Source organism: Dermacentor albipictus, chromosome 10 (genome assembly GCF_038994185.2).
Source record: "Dermacentor albipictus isolate Rhodes 1998 colony chromosome 10, USDA_Dalb.pri_finalv2, whole genome shotgun sequence".
In the NCBI taxonomy this organism is placed as follows: domain Eukaryota; kingdom Metazoa; phylum Arthropoda; class Arachnida; order Ixodida; family Ixodidae; genus Dermacentor; species Dermacentor albipictus.
This window is the reverse complement of record NC_091830.1, coordinates 81025993-81047320: the sequence shown is the minus strand read 5'-3', so window position 1 is coordinate 81047320 and position 21328 is coordinate 81025993. Positions and strand designations below refer to the sequence as shown.

Genomic DNA, 21328 nt, shown 5'->3' with positions numbered 1-21328 from the left:
GCACGGGAGTACCATGAAGGTACTCGGAAGGTAACAAAGAAATACTAATTCAAGGGATTTGTGCACATTCCACGCGGTCTCGAAATTGTCTCCGCTGCTTTAACAGGAATCGCAACGTATTACAAAACGCAAAAGTGACGTAGGACGGAAGAAGCTGGTGACGCGCCAAAAAAAAAAGATAACGAGGACTCTTTGTTGCAAATCAGCCGATAACCAAATCGCATATGGCGCACATGTTACGTCGATGTTGGTGCTCGCAACAAGCCAGGCCAGCGAAGCTCAGAACGACAGAAAGCTGAGCTAGTTGGTAAGGATTTAAGCAAAGCTAGTTGGTAAGGAGTTGGTAAGCGAAGCTCTACCGGCACGTTAATGATTAAGATTCCAGGTGTCACGAAAGCGCTTGTGTTAGGAACTTCTATAACACCGTGAAATTCGTCTTTATATAAGAGGTAACAAGCGAATTTGCGTATTTATACACAAGTTCTTGTCTTTTCTCGGACGCCTTCTATAGATGCAAGAGTACCCCTTTTAGTTTGCAAACGACAAATGTGGCCACCCTCGACTTAATGTTCGCTTCTCCGAGGTCTCCTTTATCGTGCCCTTGGTAAAGCGCCCATCCTTCCCCAAAGTAAAGAATCTTTGGTTTAAACGAATTGGAAAGTACCCATGTCACTGGCGTATAAAACTCTTCTGTGTGGAATGTACAAAAGCTCCAATCGCGAATGTGCTCGATGTCCCAACCATGCACTTTACTTATCTTAACTTAACTTAGTTCCTTAGGGTAGTTTCTTCCCTAATGCGACTAAAATGAATTCTCTTTGATGAGAAGAGAGGGGGTTAACCAAGGGGCCCGATTTTTATCGCACGCGTAATGCGAATACGCGGGATCGTTCCCCACCTGCGGCAAGTTGTTCTTTATCCACTTTTATTGCACTTAATTAATCATCTTTTATTTCATTTAGTAAATACAAGTAATTTCTCCTATGTTTTCCTTGGTGTCTTTGTTTGTTAGGTTCTCATGGTATGTTCTCTTTTATGTATTTTCAGTGACAGCGCAGCGGCATTAGAAGGCTTGTTCTTTGGCTATACTCGCCAGCCTTGCTTCCTCGCGACCGCATCCTGTGTGACGTCAGCATCATTTAGGGCACACAATATTTTAGACACCTTATCATGACAATGCAATCGGTGTACTGTATTTCTATTTTTCTAGGAAACGCTCAATTTGAGATTCGTGGAGTACCTACTCCTACACTGTCATTTGCGGATTTCTATAGTTTTCTAAAGATTGAAGCACATGTACGCGATTTTTCGAGCAACGGCGACAAGCGACATCTGGACAGTGTCATTCTGCAACTACATATCAGCAAGCAGCCGACCCTAGTCCGCGGGCTTCGATGTCAATTCGCTCTTACAATTTGCTTTCAGCGGGGACAGGGAAACATCCGTCAAAATCAACCGTCGCATCGTCTCGTCTCAAGCATAGGCCAAAGTGTCGGCCTTGTCTAGTCGTCATTGTCGAGATCTGTTTGTCTCGACGCTTTTACGCCTGCGACGTTACCGAGAGTCGTGAAAGTACTTTGAGATTTGCTCACCAGATGGCCCCACGATATTGCGCGCTGGCAGTATCCTTCGGATTTTCACTAGCGGTAACTGGATATTAACACTAGATGTATACACCTTGGTGATTATGGTTAAGGGGAGAAAAGATGCTTGACAATATATTTACGATATATAAACAGCGGGCAGAAGCCAGGCATACAAGATGGAGCCCGTGCGCACGACCATCGGCGATAGTAGCCATCGGCAGTCCTCTCACTACGAGGTGTCGCTCCTGCAGGGCCTCGTAGCAATATATTGAAGTCGTGGCACATTTGCGGATTCTTCACGCGTGCACGATAGTATATATTTGGAGAAAATTTAAATTTTTTTGCCATTGTTTTTCTCAACGTCGCGTTCGTGTGTCTGCTACACGCCGCGACGCGACAGTACGACAAGGCTTGCCTGTCGCGAACCCTTGAATATTGCGTTCATGCACTTGCCAACGTAACGACGTTGCCAACGACGTTCGTCGCATAACAAGCCAATGTATACGGCAGAGCACTATTTTTTGCTATCTTCTTTCTTTCATATTCTTTCACGCGAATGTCGATTTCTATAAACACGACAATGGCTCAAAACGCGACAGTGGGGCCAGAGGGAATGGGTTATTTTTGGGGCCGCGCTAGGGCCGCATTCTTCAGTAGGGGGAATGCAGTATATTCAGGCAGAACCGATCTCACCATGACGATCGACGTTAATGACATTAGCATTAAAGGAATGGAGGGGCATACCATATGACTGGAGACAGCGTTACTACAATCTGTAGAGAGGGGGCGGGTAACGGAGAGCATTAGGGATGCTAATCCCATTAATACAGTACAGGCCGCAGCGCCGCTACAGGCCATAGAATGTGCACCTTCGGAACACTGTTGGCACGACGCAAGGAAAAGTAACATTGCTCAAGAAGAATCAGCAAAATTCGGCAGGTACTGAGGTTCGACATTTAACTTCAGTTTTCGTATCCATGAATATGGTGCCTATCTATTACCCTAATGTAGTAATATAGCTTCTAAAGAATAGTATAAAAATGACTACGAGTTTATTGGTGATGTTATTGAGGAACCCGGGGATCTCGAACGCCAAATTTAAGCTTGAATCTAAAAACACTCAAGACCTCCAATTCATTACGGCTCAAGAGTGCTAATTTGAAACACACAATTTCATGAATAAGCGGTATCAACGAGCGGTATCAGCGCTATGTATCGCTGGTCGATACTTATAGAGCGTGACGCCTTGATTTCTACACCGGGCCAAGTTCTGGCATAGATAACCCAGTCAATCGGGGATTAAGGTAAACATTCTGACGTTTTGCGTGTCAGAACCACGACAGCACCATGGTACCTGCCGTAATTTGCAAGTTCATAATATTGTAGATATGTGGTTCTTTATTGTGCACGAAATGCAAGGTAGACAATCGTTAATACATTTCGTCCGGATCGAAATGCGGCCGCCGCGACCCGGAGTAGATCTCGAAATCTCGCGCTTAGCACCGCAGCATCAGAGCCACTAAGCAACTGCAGCGAGTGAAGCACTAGACCACGAGCATTAACATATCCAGAACTCGAGACATACAGATTTTACTTCTCTGGTGAGCTCTAAATGAGGCGCGCACGCTGTAGTTGTCGGGTCAATGCGTGAACTAATGTGACGCAACGGATGACGTGACCAATCTCAAGTGGCGTTTGCAGTTCACGAGCAGAAACCACCCGCACTATTCAGAACTAGTTAGTGGGATTCCAGAACCCTTAAAGCACGGGGCAGCTGCTGGAAGCGCCGAAGGGAAAGAGTCATTAGCTGTGGTTTCATGGTTGTGTGCTACGACGGTGCGCTCAATTTCGCCGATTCGCCATCTCATCCGTTCAGCAACTTTGCTCATAAAACTCTGAGGCAACCGGCAGTTTTTTTTCAATCGCCAGGTGGCCCCCCATAACAAGAAACTTCGTACTGGAAATGTTGCACCTTTTGCTTTTGTTTGCGCAGACAGAGGAAAAAGTGTTGAATCAAACTCCTTGGTATTGAATCACCAGGAAATATTGAAAATCACTTTATATACTAACAAGTTGTCAGCTATAGAATGACTGCTTCCGAAACCACAAAGAAAGCTGCATTGAACACGGCCTCCGCACCGCACACAAGTTCCTCGAGCTGGCTATGTAGAATTGAGATTAGGCATATCCGACTCCGGATGAACTACGGCGCCATTGCATAGGCGTCTATTTCTAGCCGAAAGCTGATATTCATTGTGTGTCAAAACAACACGCATTCACATTTAGTCACCCATGCCCCTGAGGTTTTCGCACTAGCTGAAAGCAAAATAAAATACATCAAAATGGAGACAGTAGGAATGTAAGAAAATGATTAATCTTGCGTTTTACGCGGTAAAAACACGCTCCGATTACGAGGCATACAGCAGCGGTAGGTTCTGAAATGTGTCAACTATGTGGGATTCCGTAAGCGGAACGCCTTTCACAGTGGAAGTGCATTTCAGCACTTTGAGCCGATCGCAATGAGACTGCTGTGTACGAGGATCATGCTCGCGCTTATCATGCTTATCTGCTGATAAAGAAAATTTTTCGCTTTTCTTCATGAAAATACTCGAATAAATTACGCAAAAAAGCCTGCCGAAATTATTAGCTCTAGGCATTACGAGCACAGAAAAAATTTAGATTCAGCGCACATGCTTGAGTCGCTGTGAAGCGAATTACGTGCTACAAAATTTAACCTTATGTGTACATTAGTGAATATTTTCATGTCGTGCAACATGTATTCTCCCAAATGTGTGTGTTTATGTGCCAAATTGGTCACAAACTTACTTTACTGCAATGTTTGTTTATGTAGTGCAATGCTGATACACCATGCTGAAATGCAAACACATTTCGTGCGGGTGTGTACAGCGCTTTCATGGTTTACGCTTACAAAATTGTCACGATGAAGGCAATGTTCGATTTTCGAGGACCGCCGAATGCTGAGAAGTTGTGTGTGCAGATAAAACGCTTAGAGGACATACTCGATCTGGCAAACTGTCAAAGAATGGACACTACCGAATGGCTCTGATACAGAGTGCGAAGGGTGGGCCCAATACTTTAACGAAATCATAGAAGCGGCAATGACGGAAAACAGCGCATAAAACTTACCGTGAAACATGGTAGCGACTTAAGCAAAGTGGTCTTCCGCTGCACTACGCGCTACAATCAAGCATACAAAGTCAGACTAAAGAAACAAAAGGCTCAACTTCTGCTTTTGTCCTTGCGAATGCTTGACAGGGCACGCAAGAATAGGCGCGTAAACCAATGTTTACACCGTGAATAAAGTGTATGTTGTAGTCTAAATGACTAGGTATGAAATTGTGAATGATATGCTATGGAGGTGGCCCATTTTCTTTATTCACTTGATAAAAAGAATTTTATCGCATCTTTTGCAGCAAAACGAGAACGTCGAAATATCACCAGGTATACAGCACAAATACGCTGTCTGAGAAGCTGCAATGGGGACACGACGAGCACTTCGTGTTGCATCACGAAAGTAACGTTCAAGAGTTTGTGGCCAAATCTACCACATTGACAGAATCCAAGGAGAGCAATCAAAAGGTAAAAAATAAGAATACAGCTGTCTACAGATAAAATCGTCAAGTTCATTTCACAAAGAACACGTCAGAAATATAAAAACACGTCAGAAATATAAAAACACGTCATAAATATAAAAACACGTCATAAATATAAAAACACGTCATAAATATAAAAACACTGTGCAGAAAGCTTAGCAGTACGGGCCTAAACACACTGCATTAAATGTTTTCGGACCAGAAACGTCACTTTCGCAGTGAGCACTCCGCGGTTTTAAATACAGTAACTCATGGTCTTCACGTCATCGCGCTTTTTAAAAATGGCAGTAGTAGGTAATTTGGTCAATAACGAAGCCGGAGGTAAAAAACGTGGGTGGAAAGGTAATTTTTGCCTTAAAGTTAGTGAAGACATCTGTGGTCGTCAATATCCATAGCCAGAATTTTGCGGCCACGTCGTGTGGATTGGATACCATAGCCCATCATTAGGTCCAGGGCAAGGATTGAAGGGCTCCTCCTTACAGTGACGCTTCTTTCATGGAGTTTCACACATGCTTCGTCAAATCTTCGTAGTGCTCAATTAACTTCGCACTGTGTGGCCTGTACCGGCACCTTTCACAAATGCACTATACGCGTTCTTTGTACCACTCGCTTTCGTGGCTTGGACAAGCGAAGGAGATCTCCTTTGTTTGATTGGAAGCCTCGTAGACGACCTGGTGGGAGTCATGGCAGATGAAAATGCCATTAAGTCTGCTGCTCACTTCGCCTGCCACTGGAAACATCATAGATAGAAAATGCACGGTTAAAATGGCAGATTAAAAAAATTTGCGAACATTATTAAGGTACACGGAGAACTAATGTAAGGTGCTCAGCAACTGATGGGTGGAAACAGCGGAGAATAAACACGGACAAGGGACGAGTGCTGGCTGCGGAGAACTGAAGTTTGCTAGACAAAATGTTTATGCATCTTCGCCACTAATCTGGTTTTATCTGTAAGAGTCCAGTTTGTCACTTGACGCATGCGCGAGTATAGTGAAAATTTGCAACCACTCCTTGTCTTTCATAGGTATATTGGTGTATGGGCACAGTATACACTACTAGTTGGTAGTCAGCGGTCGTACTGTGTTCCTTCCTGCTCAGTGTTTATTTTCCGGTGTTTTCACCCGTAATTTTGCACCAACTAGGTCGCATTCATACCCTTTTAAGCTCAGCAACTGAAATTCCATATTTAAGTAGGCGACGGCAGGGAGCTCTGGTGCCACCGGTGGGCGTTGGGCATGCCGAGAATTTGGTGAATTTGTGCACCAAAGGAGAGCGAGCATTCGTAATACACTACGACTACATACAACCCAGCGCGCACGGTTGTGGCAAAATGGGCTGGATGCAATGCTGTCCGAGTATCACGTTTCATTCACTGAGCAGTGTTCACGCGTGGAGCTTCCTAAGTAAATTGAGAGGGAAAAAATCACTATGCTGCGCCAAGGAAACTTCTAAATATTCAAGCCCAATTACATACAGCTGGTCTTAGCTATCATGAACGAAGCTTTAATGAGACCACCCACGCAAATAAGGCATACTACGTGTTTAGACGGACTTCAAGTTGTTCTGAACGGTGTTTTTCGGTGCTTCTGAGGCCAGTTGAGAAATTAGGAATAATTTTATTTCCTAATACAAAGAGTGTATTCAAGGTAATGGCTTCACTTCATAATTTATTTTTGCCAGCAGCCAATCTGTAAGCCATGGAGTTAAATCAGAGTCATCAGAAACTTCAAAATGATGTTTCTCTGTAGGTAGGCGTAGTATGTTTATTTCTTGCAATGAAAGATAATTATCGTGAAGTACCAGCAATAACCTGTGACTAGGTTCTGTGTGCAATAACATCTCATAGGCCCAGAGGCGGGAAGCTATCTCGCTTTTAACTGGGTCAAGCCATGGCAACAACAGCACGCATCTTGCGCGTACAATACACGGTTCCTGGGTAGCTCCAGGAGATAACTGCATACAAATGCAAGCAAGAAAACGCCCTGGCCGGAGCAACAAGCCGTTGATGAACAGCGTTACGTCTGACTCGGACTGTTTGGTGGCGAGGATATCCCATGCGTGACAAAGTCGCTTTGCGTACTTGCCGTAGAATTGCACATTGTAGTTTCATAATCCACTGTATTGCATTGTAGTTGCATTACATTGTAGTGGCATCCATTGCATTGTAGTTTTCAATCCCGGCCATGGCGGCCGCATTTCGATGGGGGCGAAATGCGGAAACACCCGTGTACTTGCACTTAGGTGCACGTTAAAGAACCCCAGGTGGTCGAAATTTCCAGAGCCCTCCACTACGCGTGCGTCCTAATCGGAAAGTGATTTTGGCACGTAAAACCCCATAATTTTTTAAAACTTAAACGGCGTTATTATCCGTTAAAAAACAACAAAGAAAAAGTGCGATGTGTTTGTGATTTTGGCGGGTAACCTACCTATTTATTCTTGATAAAGGCGGCTTCGCAACTGTAACGTAGGAACAAAACTGCGTCGTTATGAGAAATGCAAAGTTCCCGCAACTATTGTAATCAGTTTCCAAAAAGAGTTTTGAACAAGTAGACAATTTGCGAAAGGGCTCCGCCATTTTTGGGAAGCGGTATCATATCATTTGGCTGGTATCTGCGACCGCGGTTGCAATTTAAATGCAAGTCACGTGGTAATCAAGCAGCTGGAGAAAAACGACTTGCGTACGTAGGGACATCTGATTCCGTGATTTTTCGGCAGGTGAAAGGCATTCAAGAGAGTTGATCATTTCCCTACTATTTCAGAATATATATCTGGATTGTTCGTTAAGATCAAATCAAGAATATTTGAAGAGTGCGCAGAATATCGTTTATAGAACATCGGACGCAGTTTTATTCCTACGTTAGAGTGTCGTGGCCGCCATTATCAAGAATAACAAGGTAGGTTACCGTCCAAAATTACAAACACATCGCATGTTTATCTTGTTTCTTCCCCGGAAAATAACGCCGTATACTATTCATCAATTCAGTAATACTCATCAGAATTAAAAGCATAGGACGTGAATTCCAGTATGTTCATCACGCTGAAACGGCGAAAGCGTACGTCGTCTATGCTTGACTAAATGTTTTTTTCAAGTCATTAACCAATACGATAGGCAAATAAAGGAGTCGAAGATGTTATGTATATTTGTAGCAGCTACAAAGAATTTTCATATGATAAAGCTGTCCCTGCTGCATACTTGAAACACGTCAAGGCTTTCCAAGAACGCCGAAGCCGCAGCAGAGACGATCCTCCGTATTCAGAAATGCAACTTAAGGTGAAGCCCATGCTTGACTTGATCCGAGTGACGCCTATGGGGAACGCGCCGAAAGAAACGCAGTGAGCGTCTATGGGCACGTTAACGCCAGGCGTCATCTAAATTAAGTCAAGCATGTGCTTCGACTTGAGTTGCATTTCTGCATACGGGGGTATGGCATGCATGGGATCTTTAGACCACTCCCTCACTCTAGTAAGCCCGGCGAGATTCTGAACATATACGCATTTCTTTAGTTACGCTAACAGAACTTGCGGGTAAATTCCAGAGCCACAGCATTTAGTGCCAAAATGTGACATGGCTATCACCTGCACGCCGTTCAGCGTGGTAGCTTATGGGGACAAAGTTGCCTGAAAATTGGCATGTGTGCCTGTTTATGGAATGACCGCGTTTCATTGCCTAACAAGTGCGATTGCTCAGCGCAGGATGCGCCCGCATTGATCAGAAGTTTCTGGAATATTATCGATGGTTCTATCCGTTGTGTGTTGTCGCCGAACTTTGTGTAATCCGATTCCATGTATGCGCGTTCTGCGCTGCGCGATAACGTTTGTGTCGGGAGACGATGAAACGCAGTCATGTGATAAAGAAGTACACGTGTGAATACCCCCCCCCCCACCTCTTATAAAACGCCGCTATTTCGGACACTAAAGGATTATCCGACGCATTGGAGCACTTGACTATGAGATCGCTCCATACGGCATTTTGGCTATCACAGCGCCGCCGCTAATGACCTGAAATAGTTCGTGTTGTGCGACTTAAGCCATTCTACCAGCGCTAACAAACTTTGGGACTTTACATTGGTGGTCTTTGCACTTCCTTTGGACTTTGTTTCTCTGTTTTGTTACTTTTTCTTAGTGTGATTTTGTTTTTCGTTCTCCTTTTATGATTACAGCAATGGCACGATGCTCTCTTTAAGAAGGGGGGAGGGGGGGGGTATTGGCACGTGTACTTGTTTGTCGAATGACCCCATTTCATCGTCTAACAAATGTTATCGCTCAGCGCAGGACGCGCCTGCGTGTATCAGAAGTTTCTGGAATGTTATCGATGGTTCTATCCATTGTGTGTTGTCGCCGAACCTAGTGTAATCCGATTTCATGCATACCCGACGCTAATGGTGTAGAACTTTCTGAAAGACACGCAGGCACCAGCGATTACTCTGGAACGTTCGATGGCTCATGTATAAAAGCTGACGTGTTTGAGGAGCCGATCAAATTTTCGACAATCGCAGACTGTGTTCGCTGCTTTCGTTCTTTGAGTGTAACCTGTTTGCAAGGCCACAAGTTTGCCCAGTGAAACGCTAATTTCGTCATTCCCAGTTTTGCTGCTTTCTTCACCGTCATTATAGGGGACAATATACCCAGAATCACAATTTCTGAGAGGAAAGTCGTCTGCGAAGACCGAACGCTTTATTCGTGGGTGGAAAAGAACGAATGAAGTTTGGAAACACTAAATTTATAATTACAATGCAGACGCTTCTTGTGAAATCTTCTTGAAGGCTTGAAAAACAGTTTACCCTAGCATGCAGATATTTTTCGGTAAAACGCCTTTTTTTCATGAGCGGCGTCTACAAAACATTGAACAGGCTCGAAACAGCAATTACTTGAAAGTATTGCACATCCCACCAGACACCTTCCTATTCAGTGTGGCTCTTAATCCTAATATCATAATTTATATTTCTTTTACTATTCTGTTTTAAAATGTGGCCAACTCAAAAGCTGCAGTTTTTTATTTGTGCTATCATTAGTTCATTCTCATAAGCACCGCTATTACAGACCTCAAAAGTTTCTGCATGCAGTGGAGTAGATGGTATAAACACGAAGTTTCTTAAGGGAACTATTACTTATTCATCTATAATTCTTAGCGAAATCTTTGCTCAGTCACTTCAAACTACCATCCTTCCGAATGATTGGAAGGCAGGGATGGTGATTCCCGTACATAAGTCTGGCAGTCGGTACTCCCCACTTAATTACAGACCTATATCCCTAACTAGCGTTCCCTGCAAATTAATGGAGCACATAGTTTACTCACACCTGGTTTGATTTCTCGAGTCAAACTTATTTTTCACCCCCTACCAACACGGATTTAGAAAACACTATTCCTGCGAAACACAGCTTTTGTCATTCACTAATGATTTATTCCAGGCGACGGATGCTAACTTTATTATTGACTGCATTTTTTTAGACTTCGCCAAAGCATTCGATACTGTTTCACACGAATTACTTTTAACTAAATTAAGTAACCTCAACATTGATCCTAACGTGCTTGCTTGGATCAAGTGTTTTTTGTCTAACCGTTCCCAATTCGTTTATGCTAACGAATACTTCTCTTCCACTGGTCGAGTAACCTCCGGTGTACCGCAAGGCTCGGTTCTGGGACCATTATTATTTTTAATTTATATTAATGACCTCCCCGACCAAATTAAATCATCAATTAAGTTATTCGCCGATGACTGTGTTCTCTATCGTGTCATTTCTAACCTTGACGACTGCGATACTCTTCAATCAGACATTGGCATAGTAACATCATGGTGTGCTAGATCCCAAATGAAGCTCAATTCTCATAAATGTAAGGCGATGCGTGTGTCCCGTGTTGTAAGAAATACCACCCTTCCTACGTACAATATTAACAACATACCTGTAGAAAATGTATCATCATATAAATATCTTGGTATCTACATTACACACAATCTTACATGGAACATTCATATAAATTACATTTACGGTAACGCTAATCGCATGCTTGGGTTTTTACGACGTAATTTTTCATCGGCAACTGCAGCTGTCAAGTTATTTCTGTACAAAACTTTAGTGAGGCCTAAACTTGAATATGCATGCTCCATTTTCGACCCTTCTACTCTAAAGCTAAAAAACACCATCGAATCCATTCAAAACCGAGCTGCTCGTTTTATTCTTTCGAATTATTCTCGTCATGCAAGTGTCTCATCAATGAAACTAACCCTTGACTTGCCTAACCTAGAGTTACGTCGTAAGTACTTTCGCCTATGCCTTTTTCACAAGATTTATTACTCTAACGAAACACTTAAGGATGAACTAATCTCCCCGCCATCATACATATCGTCACGCACGGATCATCGTTTTAAGGTTCAAGTTCCAACTTGTCGCACCAACGTTTATTTTGATTCCTTTATACCAAGAACGACGAATGACTGGAACCGCCTCCCTGGCCATCACTGCCATTTCTGAAGCCACCAACTTCAAGAATATTGTTAATGAATTTGTTTGCAGTAATCACCACTCCTCTCTGTAATGCCTCCGGGCCTTGAGAGTATGACAATAAATAAATAAATAAATAAATAAATAAGAATTCAATTCAATATAAACTACTGGTCGCAAACGTCACAGCATAAAAGGACCAGATGTAGAATTACTATTTCAAGCATTGTAAGTCGTACTATGTGTAGCCTGAACACGCAAATAATAAGATGTTTACCTGGCTGATGGCGGTCCCACCCCAACATTGTTTCCACTGAGAAAATGGGTATTCTCTTCGTCGGTGGCGGAGTCATCGGGTGGTGGCGTCAGAAGCAATGCGCTGGTTATATCATCCACGATAATTGCTTCAGCTATAATGAAAATAAAACGGCGGTATATTTTGAGGACCATATCACTCTGACATACAACATGTCGCATGTGGCTGGCCGCATTCTGATTATGCTTACTTGAGAGAATAAAATTGTGCCACAAGTAATTGCTACATAAGTATACCGATATTTTCCGTATTTTATGTACTTTTTTTCTTTCTGATTTGGTCTTTGCATCAACTATCTCCTAAATAAACCGACCTCGCTGTAACACAATGTTCAGAAAGAATTCCAAGTGTAATTATTGGTCTGCACCAATATGGAATTAGTTGCTTGCAGATGCAAATGAAATTGGTTTATCGCCTTTTTAAAGACCATAGAATTAGGCAGAAGCATAAATAAAGCGCTGCACGCAAAAATTACTTTTGGATTCATTTCACTTCTTGACTCTCAGAATAGGCAGTAGAGAACAGACCTAAACCGCGCTTACTTTACTGTGCATAGTGCTAATTATGATTTGTTGGACATGGCACAATTGCTTTTGACATGGCTAAAAACGGCAAAGAAACACCACGATGGGTTTTACTTCTCTTTATGAAGAACACTTTGTGCCAGCTCAGACGCTTGTATAAACAAGAAAACATCGAAATCTCGTCAGCCCGTTCCAAGCATATCATGAAGGATGGGGATATGAATCCTATATCACCCACAGTCTACATCTATAAGCCACCGCAGGGGTATTTGTATCGCTAGCATTCGGCGATATAAATCATTATTCGATAGGAAGCGCCGAAATTGATGGTAACATTGAAGTATTAAAATCCCGCACGAAAGCGTAGCGCGGTCTCACGCAGACTTTCGTGTGGTATTTTTTTAGCAGGACACTGGATGTATGAAATGATAGTCTACCACTTGTTCCCCAATTTCCCCCTTTAAATAGAACTGCAATGCACCTGGGGAGTCGCCAGAGAATGGTGAGCATATTGGGCGGGATTGCGAAACGAAACCGGATGAACGAAACTATGGCACCCAGTTCAAGACATGTTCTTGCTTTCTTTTCCCTGCGGTATCACGCTCAATATAAATTGCGAGCTGTGTTAGTCGCAGCCGTTTTACAGTGGCATCCGTCAAGTTCAGTTACATGTCAAATTAGCCATTAGCCATTAGCCTCTCTGCTCGCGAGGCGGCAGAGGCATCCGTCATTAACAAAAAATTGGAGGACGCTTAAGCTTCGCCTTCAAGAGTGGAACGCGATAGCGTTCCCGTCGACCCGCCAATGGGTGTAAGACAATGGGCTACAGGGCAGCCATCACTTACGAGGCGCCCCGCATCAGACGCGGTGAGCGTCGAGCCGTATGGTCGAGCAACGCGGCGTTCGGCGCAGCAACGAAACGTGCGCCTGAGCAAGCGGAGCGAACCAAAGAACTCGGTATCCCGGAGGGGGAAATGATGCACGCCAGCCAAACGTCGTGATCGGCACGGGCAGAGAGATAGAGAGATAGTGATCTAAAGAAAGGAAGGACGCTTGATTCTACAGAGGGAGCAAGGCGAAGCGTTGTCAGGGGAGAGAGTCCGAGCCGCGACAGCTCCAATGCGCGCGTGGCGCGCCATCTGTCGGGGCAGCGCCGTACATGGAGAGGAGGGGGTCTTCTGTGTTTGCAGCAAGATGGCTCTCCGTGTGCGGAAAGCGCAGAAGAAATGCAGCGAAACTCACTTCGCTACTCGTGTAATTGCGACTTCTGTAAGTTACATGTTCATAATTACCGATATACACCACAGTATAACTTTCCACGGCTCGTTTCGAAGGCAACACCGCATTCACTAGAGGCGCGTTTGTACCTTTTGGAAGCATCGAAATTATAGAGGCTAGAAGGTTTTCCTAGTGTCGCGACCGAGCCGGCGCAGCTGAAATAACTTGCTATGCGCAAGGCAGATGGCGCTACCGCCCGCTGGCGCGTAAAGCCCCTTGATAATTTGAAAGTAGCGACACTCTCCTCCTCACGGCGCTTTCCTCCTCGATTCTCCTCGCCCGCCGGCTGCGCACGGCACGCTATTCCTCCTGGGCTCCCGCGGACGGGCCGCAGGATTCTATGGAGGCGTGTTGTATTGGGCCAGTTGCGCGCCCCAGTGGGGTTGAAAATTTTGATAAATGCTAATAACAGCATCGATAATGTTCGAGGCAACGTTTATGAGGAGGTTGGTTTTTTCTCAAAGCCGTATGAACGGGGTATACTGATTTAAAGGGAGCTTTGAGGCGAGTTCTATACTCCAGACAATTTTTCTGCCACATGATCAGATGCTTTACTTCGTGCGTCTGGTCTAGTATTGCTTGTGACACATCCCTTTGTGTGTGGCTTATTAAGCGAAAGCCTTAGACCTCTGTTTCAAGGTCCCGTTGTGAGCTACAGAAAATATCACGTTACCGAAGGAAGGCGGGAAGTGAACCAAAGCATATGCAGCCGCGTATAAGAGATGACTAATGATTACCAAAGTAATGATTGATTAGTGATTGGATTGTTGTTCATGCACCCTAATGCACCCCGATCGGTCTTAATACCCTTTCATCAACACTTCACCTTAATCCACCATAATCCGCCTTAATTCTCCTCCACGCACCTAAATCTTCATTCATGCATCTTAATCCTTCGTAATTCACTCTAATCCACCTTAATCTCCTTTAATACACTCTAATCAACCTTAATCCTCCCTAATCCACCTTATGTCAACCACTAATGATTCATTAACTAACTTGGGTAATCATTCTCTCATACAGGGGTGGACATGATTTGCGTCCCCTCTGGCCTTCCTTGGGTCACGTGATACTTCCAGTTTAGAACGCGACCTTGAAACAAAGATCTAAAGGCTTTCGCCTTAAAACTTAAAAAAAACCTCAATTTTGACTAGTGAACGCTCATCACCTACAATACTACGGGGATACTTGCCACTAATTTTTTCAGGGCGCAAAGCAGAATCAATAATACTGCGCTTCCGACTGAATAACAACAGTTAGCGACGTGCGAAGTGATGGAGCCACCCCAAAATATTAAGCATACTGAGGACAACCGCAACAAAAACGCTGGTGAGCAGGCCGGAAGAATGATAAAAAAATGCAGCATTACGGGATGCTTTGCTACGAGCTATAAGAAAGACTCCTCAGCTCGCAAACAACGCTGTTCTTTGTCAGAACAAAGTTGCTTCGGCCAATGTCATTCAGCCACTGCTTCCTACGCAAGCCGTTACGCTTTCGTTGTGGTATCATAAAAACGGCATATTCATCTTCAGGCTTCTTGCTGCAGTTATATGCGCAACAGCCAGGCATAGCGCTAGCACATAGACTAGAAACACTGCGCACAACGTTCGCTACGCCGAGCTAAAGCACCGAGCCAGCCGTGCTCAGGAGGAAAATGGCGCGAACGAAAAAGAAAAACCCAAGCAAAACTCAAGATCCGCGCGTTTCCAAGGGCAACGGCAGGGAGACCAATCATCGTGCAGAAAAACGGGGGCAAAACTGGTTGCCGCGGGGGGGACACGCAAGGGGCGAGGAGGAGGCGAGGAGGTCGCGTGGCGGCGGCAGAGTTCAAAGAGTGGCGGTACTTTCAAATTATCAAGGGACTTTACTGGCGCGCGGGCAGGCGCAAGAAGCTCTCATGGGGTTAGTGCTCTCTGGTTCAGTCGGTTGATCGTGTGTGTGCTGCTGTCACTGCTTTGACAAGGCGTTAAAGTGCTAAAGACAGTGCAAACTCTGGCACAGGTTCTCTTGTCATTTAGATTCGACACGGACTAGCTGTAACGCCGAGAGCGTGCCGCGGCAGGAGCAAATGCAAGCGTCACATCGGGCCCGACCTACTGCGCCGTAAAGAAGCGTAAGAACACATCTTGTACATGATACCGAAACGAGAAAATGAAGCGGGACAAATTGCAGGGTGGAATGTCTTTATTACACAAGGTCCCATGGCAACAATATACTAATGCCTTTCCTTGTGGGAAGTGCCCTGTGCGAGGCTACCGACAGCGCCTCATTTTCAGCAGCTTTTTCTTTTATCGCTGCGCGCTTTGTTTACTGACTTTACAAGAAAATGCATCCTAGTCAAGGCGTAAAACTTCATCACTTCTGTCGTAATTCGACGTCCATGCTCCTCGCAGCTCTCACCTTGAAGCTCACGTCCCTGAAGAAAATGCAGAAAGCTGACCATGCTATCTGCGTGTAGCTTATTGCGACTGAAAAACACCGTAAATGCGTCCTCAAGCTTTGCTATGAGCTGTTCAATTGGCCTTGATGGATAAACTAAGCCTCCATGGTCAAAATTTCGAGTAAGCGAGGTATTGTTGTTTGACTCGGCTTGCAAAGACAAAGTGCTGAAACAAGTTGCACATTGAGGGCAAGGAAATCTTTTAAGGATTTTTCTTACAACGTACCCAGCTACATAAAAAGATTAGTCTGCTGTCACTTTTTTTTTTGTCTACATAGCCCTGAGGATCGCTCAGGCTGCTGTGCTCCTCGAGCAGCTCTGCATGCAGCAGAAGCCAAGTTTCCGCCATCCAGTAAATTATCGACAAGTTCAGTTATTCGCGCATTTTTTTCTTTGGGGACATGAGATGGCTGCAAGAGGGCAGTCACTACTTCTGCAGGTATTTTGCTCCTTTTGGAGGCTTTGCGAGGCTGTAGAAAGCAAGGTTGTTGATAATTATCAAAAACTGCCCCACTATTGGATGATCATTGCAACCGAAGCACTGGCACGCAATACCAAATACATTCTCCATCCTGTCTTGGCTTAGGTTTGCGGTCAACAAGTACTTGTATTGCAGGGACGTGGTTAGGTATTTTACAAGCGGCAGTGTGCTTTGCAGCGTTACACGCAGCCCAAGGGCAGTTCCTGCACTTAAAAAGCCGCCACCATGCTGTGCAGCATATTCTTCCCATTCATTGAGAAAAACAATAAACTCATTAAAAAACTGCACTTCTTGAATCAGCACGAAGGCTTTTTGATGGGATTCTAGACGACATTATAAAAATTTGTCTTTCCATTAGTTTTAGAAAGCGTTCTGTCGTGTCGATGTTTCAGACGTTGTCCCTTTGCAAATACGGATCAGGAGCTGTGGGCTCCTCATCCGCATGAGGATACATTCCAACACCCACAGCTGATTGAACCGCATGCCCCGGGTTGACTTTCTGGAAGCTGCCTCGAAACATGCCTTCACACCAAGGCGCGGCGCTGCTTTGGAGGAAGGCCTCCGATTTTCTCCTCCAGCACAATAGTTGGGATGGACTGCGGGAGTACCCGGAGGTCTTTGACGGTCTTGCTGAAAGTTTTTTTTTTTTTGGGGGGGGGGCGGTATAAGTCAAGGGATTTTCGCTTCCTTGCATTTATTTGTTTCAAAGTCGTTAGTCATTTCTTATGCTGCCAGCTGAACTGGTTCAAGATAAGCTTTCTTGAGTATTTGCATCGTAGGCAAGTATTGCATATCGGACGTCGTCACAGTGCACGGTTTCGAGAAGTACGCTTTTCCATACTGTGTATGTTGGCCAGGTGAGAGAGGCTCAATCCAACAGCCGGGACAAAGTAGCAATTTATCTCGTGCTTTGAACGTAGCGTTCGTTGAAATGCCTTGAGCACACGACACAGGTTTCGTCGAGAGCCTTGTCATCTCGCGTTATGTTTCGAGCCCATTCTTGCGACCGATGAGGGCCGGACGGGGCGCGGAACGACACACTTTTAGAGCGCAGGTCTTTGGCGTCCGTTCCTGGGTTTCGCGTCGTCGTCGGCGTTGTCGTCGGCCTCGTAACCAGCTCCGCCCCCCTTTCATCCCCCCAGCGCTAGCAGCGACCGACTGATACCGCTGGATGCCGCTGACGCCGCTAGAGAGTCAAGATAACGTGACTGCATAGAACACCGTCACCGCCATGCAGAAAGAGGAGGAAAGGGTCCCCTCCCCCCTGTTCTTGTGTGGCGGATAGGGTGCTCCTCAGTTGCCGACGCGCCGGTTATTTCACGTAGGCCCCGGCACGTCGACGAATACGTGACCACCTTCCCACGGCTAGACCTGGTTCTTAGCGCTGCGGAAGCGAGGGTATCATATTGTTTGTGTCGGCATCGGCGGCGTTGTCCCTGAAACCAACTCCGCAGCTGGGGTTGACTCACTATCGGCGTCAGCGGCATCAGTCAGTCGCTGCTATCTCTTCCCTCCTCCCTTTATCGTGTTGTCCGCTTGCTGCGCGCGCTTCTGCCCCCATCGTTTGCCGCTGGGTGTACACGCCGCCCCCCTCCCCCCTCTTCCTGCGAGTCTCCGGTTGTCAAAGCGCCGGCTCGAACTTAATTCCTTTCTTCGCTCCTCCTCCAATGCAACCCCTGTGCGGTGGCAATCAGAGAGCCAGATCGGTGGCGGCGGATCTGTATATGTGCACCGCCCGAGCCGAAATTGCCGCTGCCGTTCGCCCTGTGCGGTGGCAATCAGAGAGCCAGATCGGTGGCGGCGGATCTGTATATGTGCACCGCCGGAGCCGAAATTGCCGCTGCCGTTCGCCACTGCGAAATTATCTGCCAGTTCTTTCTGAGCCATGAGCGAGACGACCGATGGAAGTCCTCCGTCTGCTGCTGCTGCTGCTGCTGCTGCTGCTAAACGAGCTGCCAGAGCAGAGGCCCAGCGCCGTCGCCGTCAGAATCTAGAGGTGCGTGCCGCCCAAGCAGAAGCTTACCGTCGCCGCCGTCGAGATGATCCAGGAGTACGCGTCGCCGCAGCAGAGGCTAAGCGCCGCCGCCGAGAAGACCCTGCCGTTCGCGCCGCCAAAGCGGAGGCTCATCGCCGCCGTCGAGAGCAACCAGCAGTAAGCGAGGCTGAAGCAGAAGCTCATCGCCGCCGCCGAGAAGACCCTGCAGTTCGCGCCGCCGAAGCGGAGGCTCATCGCCGCCGTCGAGAGCAACCAGCAGTAAGCGAGGCTGAAGCAGAAGCTCATCGCCGCCGCCGAGAAGACTCTGCCGTTCGCACCGCCGAAGCGGAGGCTCATCGCCGCCGTCGAGAGCAACCAGCAGTAAGCGAGGCTGAAGCAGAAGCTCATCGCCGTCGCAGAGAAGACTCTACCGTTCGCGCGGCCGAGGCCGAGGCCAAACGCAAACAAAGGCTCGCAAACAGTCAGGGTGCAACAAATGCTTTCCGGCAATAAAAAAAAAATTCTGTGATAGCGCATACATGTGTTGCTCGATTTCTTTGCCTCAATCTATCGAAAAGGTGAAACAGCTTATTTGCTGCGCTCAAATTTCGCATTAGGAAGTAACGTAATCGTCGGTAATTTTTTCTTTCGACGACTTGTAGCCACCTTTGCAGAGCGGCACGAAACACGTGCGACCTTTTTTGTCGGCATTATTACACGTGCATCTAGAGGCACAAACAAATCACGCACAAATCCCAGCCCGCGCGCACTTGCCAACTGGCTGGGCGAACGACGCGCCTAGAACAGCGCGGCCAAAACTCGCCTGGTAGCTGCAGCGCCACCTACGCAGTGCACCCAAACTGGTTTCACAGGGGCCCCTTGAAATGGCGGCCGTTCACGACACTAGGAAAACCTTCTAGCCTCTGTAATCGAAATCGTGGCTGAGTGGTAGCAGCTCCGTCGTACACTCCGGAGACCCTGGTTCGATTCCCACCCAGCCCATCTTGGAAGTTGCTTTTTATTTATGGAGTGCCTGCCGTGATTTATCGCTCACGGTCAACGCCGCAAAACGCCGACACCGGCTTTTCTGCGACACGAGCTCCTTAACGCTATCGCGTTAAAAGAACGCCTACACGGCGGGATCGGAACATCATCATCATCAGCAGCAGCAGCAGCAGCAGCCTGGTTACGCCCACTGCAGGGCAAAGGCCTCTCCCATATTTCTCCAACAACCCCGGTCATGTACTAATTGTGGCCATGCCGTCCCTGCAAACTTCTTAATCTCATCCGCCCACCTAACTTTCTGCCGCCCCCTGCTACGCTTCCCTTCCCTTGGAATCCAGTCAGTAACCCTTAATGACCATCGGTTATCTTCCCTCCTCATTACATGTCCTGCCCATGCCCATTTCTTTTTCTTGATTTCAACTAAGATGTCATTAACTCGCGTTTGTTCCCTCACCCAATCTGCTCTTTTCTTATCCCTTAACGTTACACCTATCATTCTTCTTTCCATAGCTCGTTGCGTCGTCCTCAATTTGAGTGGAAACCTTTTCGTAAGCCTGCAGGTTTCTGCCCCATAGGTGAGTACTGGTAAGACACAGGTATTATACACTTTTCTCTTGAGGGATAATGGCAACCTGCTGTTCATGATCTGAGAATGCCTGCCAAACGCACTCCAGCCCATTCTTATTCTTCTGATTATTTCCGTCTCATGATCCGGATCCGCAGTCACTACCTGCCCTAAGTAGATGTATTCCCTTACGACTTCCAGTGCCTCGCTGCCTATTGTAAATTGCTGTTCTCTTCCGAGACTGTTAAACATTACTTTAGTTTTCTGCAGATTAATTTTTAGACCCACTCTTCTGCTTTGCCTCTCGAGGTCAGTGAGCATGCATTGCAATTGGTCCCCTGAGTTACTAGGCAAGGCAATATCAGCGAATCGCAAATTACTAAGGTATTCTCCATTAACTTTTATCCCCATTTCTTCCCAATCCAGGTCTCTGAATACCTCCTGTAAACACGCTGTGAATAGCATTGGAGAGATCGTATCTCCCTGCCTGACGCCTTTCTTCATTGGGATTTTGTTGCTTTCTGTATGGAGGACTACGGTGGCTGTGGAGCCGCTATAGATATCTTTCAGTATTTTTACATATGGCTCGTCTACACCCTGATTCCGTAATGCCTCCATGACTGCTGAGGTTTCGACAGAATCAAATGCTTTCTCGTAATCAATGAAAGCTATATATAAGGGTTGGTTATATTCCGCACATCTCTCTATAACCTGATTGATAGTGTGAATATGGTCTATTGTTGAGTAGCCTTCACGGAATCCTACCTGGTCCTTTGGTTTACAGAAGTCTAAGGTGTTCCTGATTCTATTTGCAATTACCTTAGTAAATACTTTGTAGCCAACAGACAGCAAGCTGATCGGTCTATAATTTTTCAAGTCTTTGGCGTCCCCTTTCTTATGGATTAGGATTATGTTAGCGTTTTTCCAAGATTCCGGTACGCTCGACGTTATGAGGCATTGCGTATACAGGCTGGCCAATTTCTCTAGAACAATCTGCCCACCATCCTTCAACAAATCTGCTGTTACCTGATCCTCTCCAGCTGCCTTCCCCCTTTGCATATCTCCCAAGGCTTTCTTTGCTTCTTCCGGCGTTACCTGTGGTA

General features: G+C 46.0%; 1 protein-coding gene across 1 annotated transcript in view; it reads right to left on the bottom strand.

Moving 5' to 3' along the window:
• Positions 1 to 5302: 5302 nt before the first annotated feature.
• LOC135921257 (uncharacterized) overlaps positions 5303 to 21328 on the bottom strand; it is a 24490-nt gene continuing 8464 nt past the window's right edge. Inside the window, exons 2-3 of the mRNA XM_065455569.2 lie at positions 11919 to 12051; positions 5303 to 5930 (exon numbers count right to left, since the gene is read on the bottom strand). Coding sequence (XP_065311641.1) covers positions 5903 to 5930; positions 11919 to 12051 — 161 coding nt within the window. The 3' untranslated portion in view covers positions 5303 to 5902. The remainder of the gene's footprint in view (positions 5931 to 11918; positions 12052 to 21328) is intronic.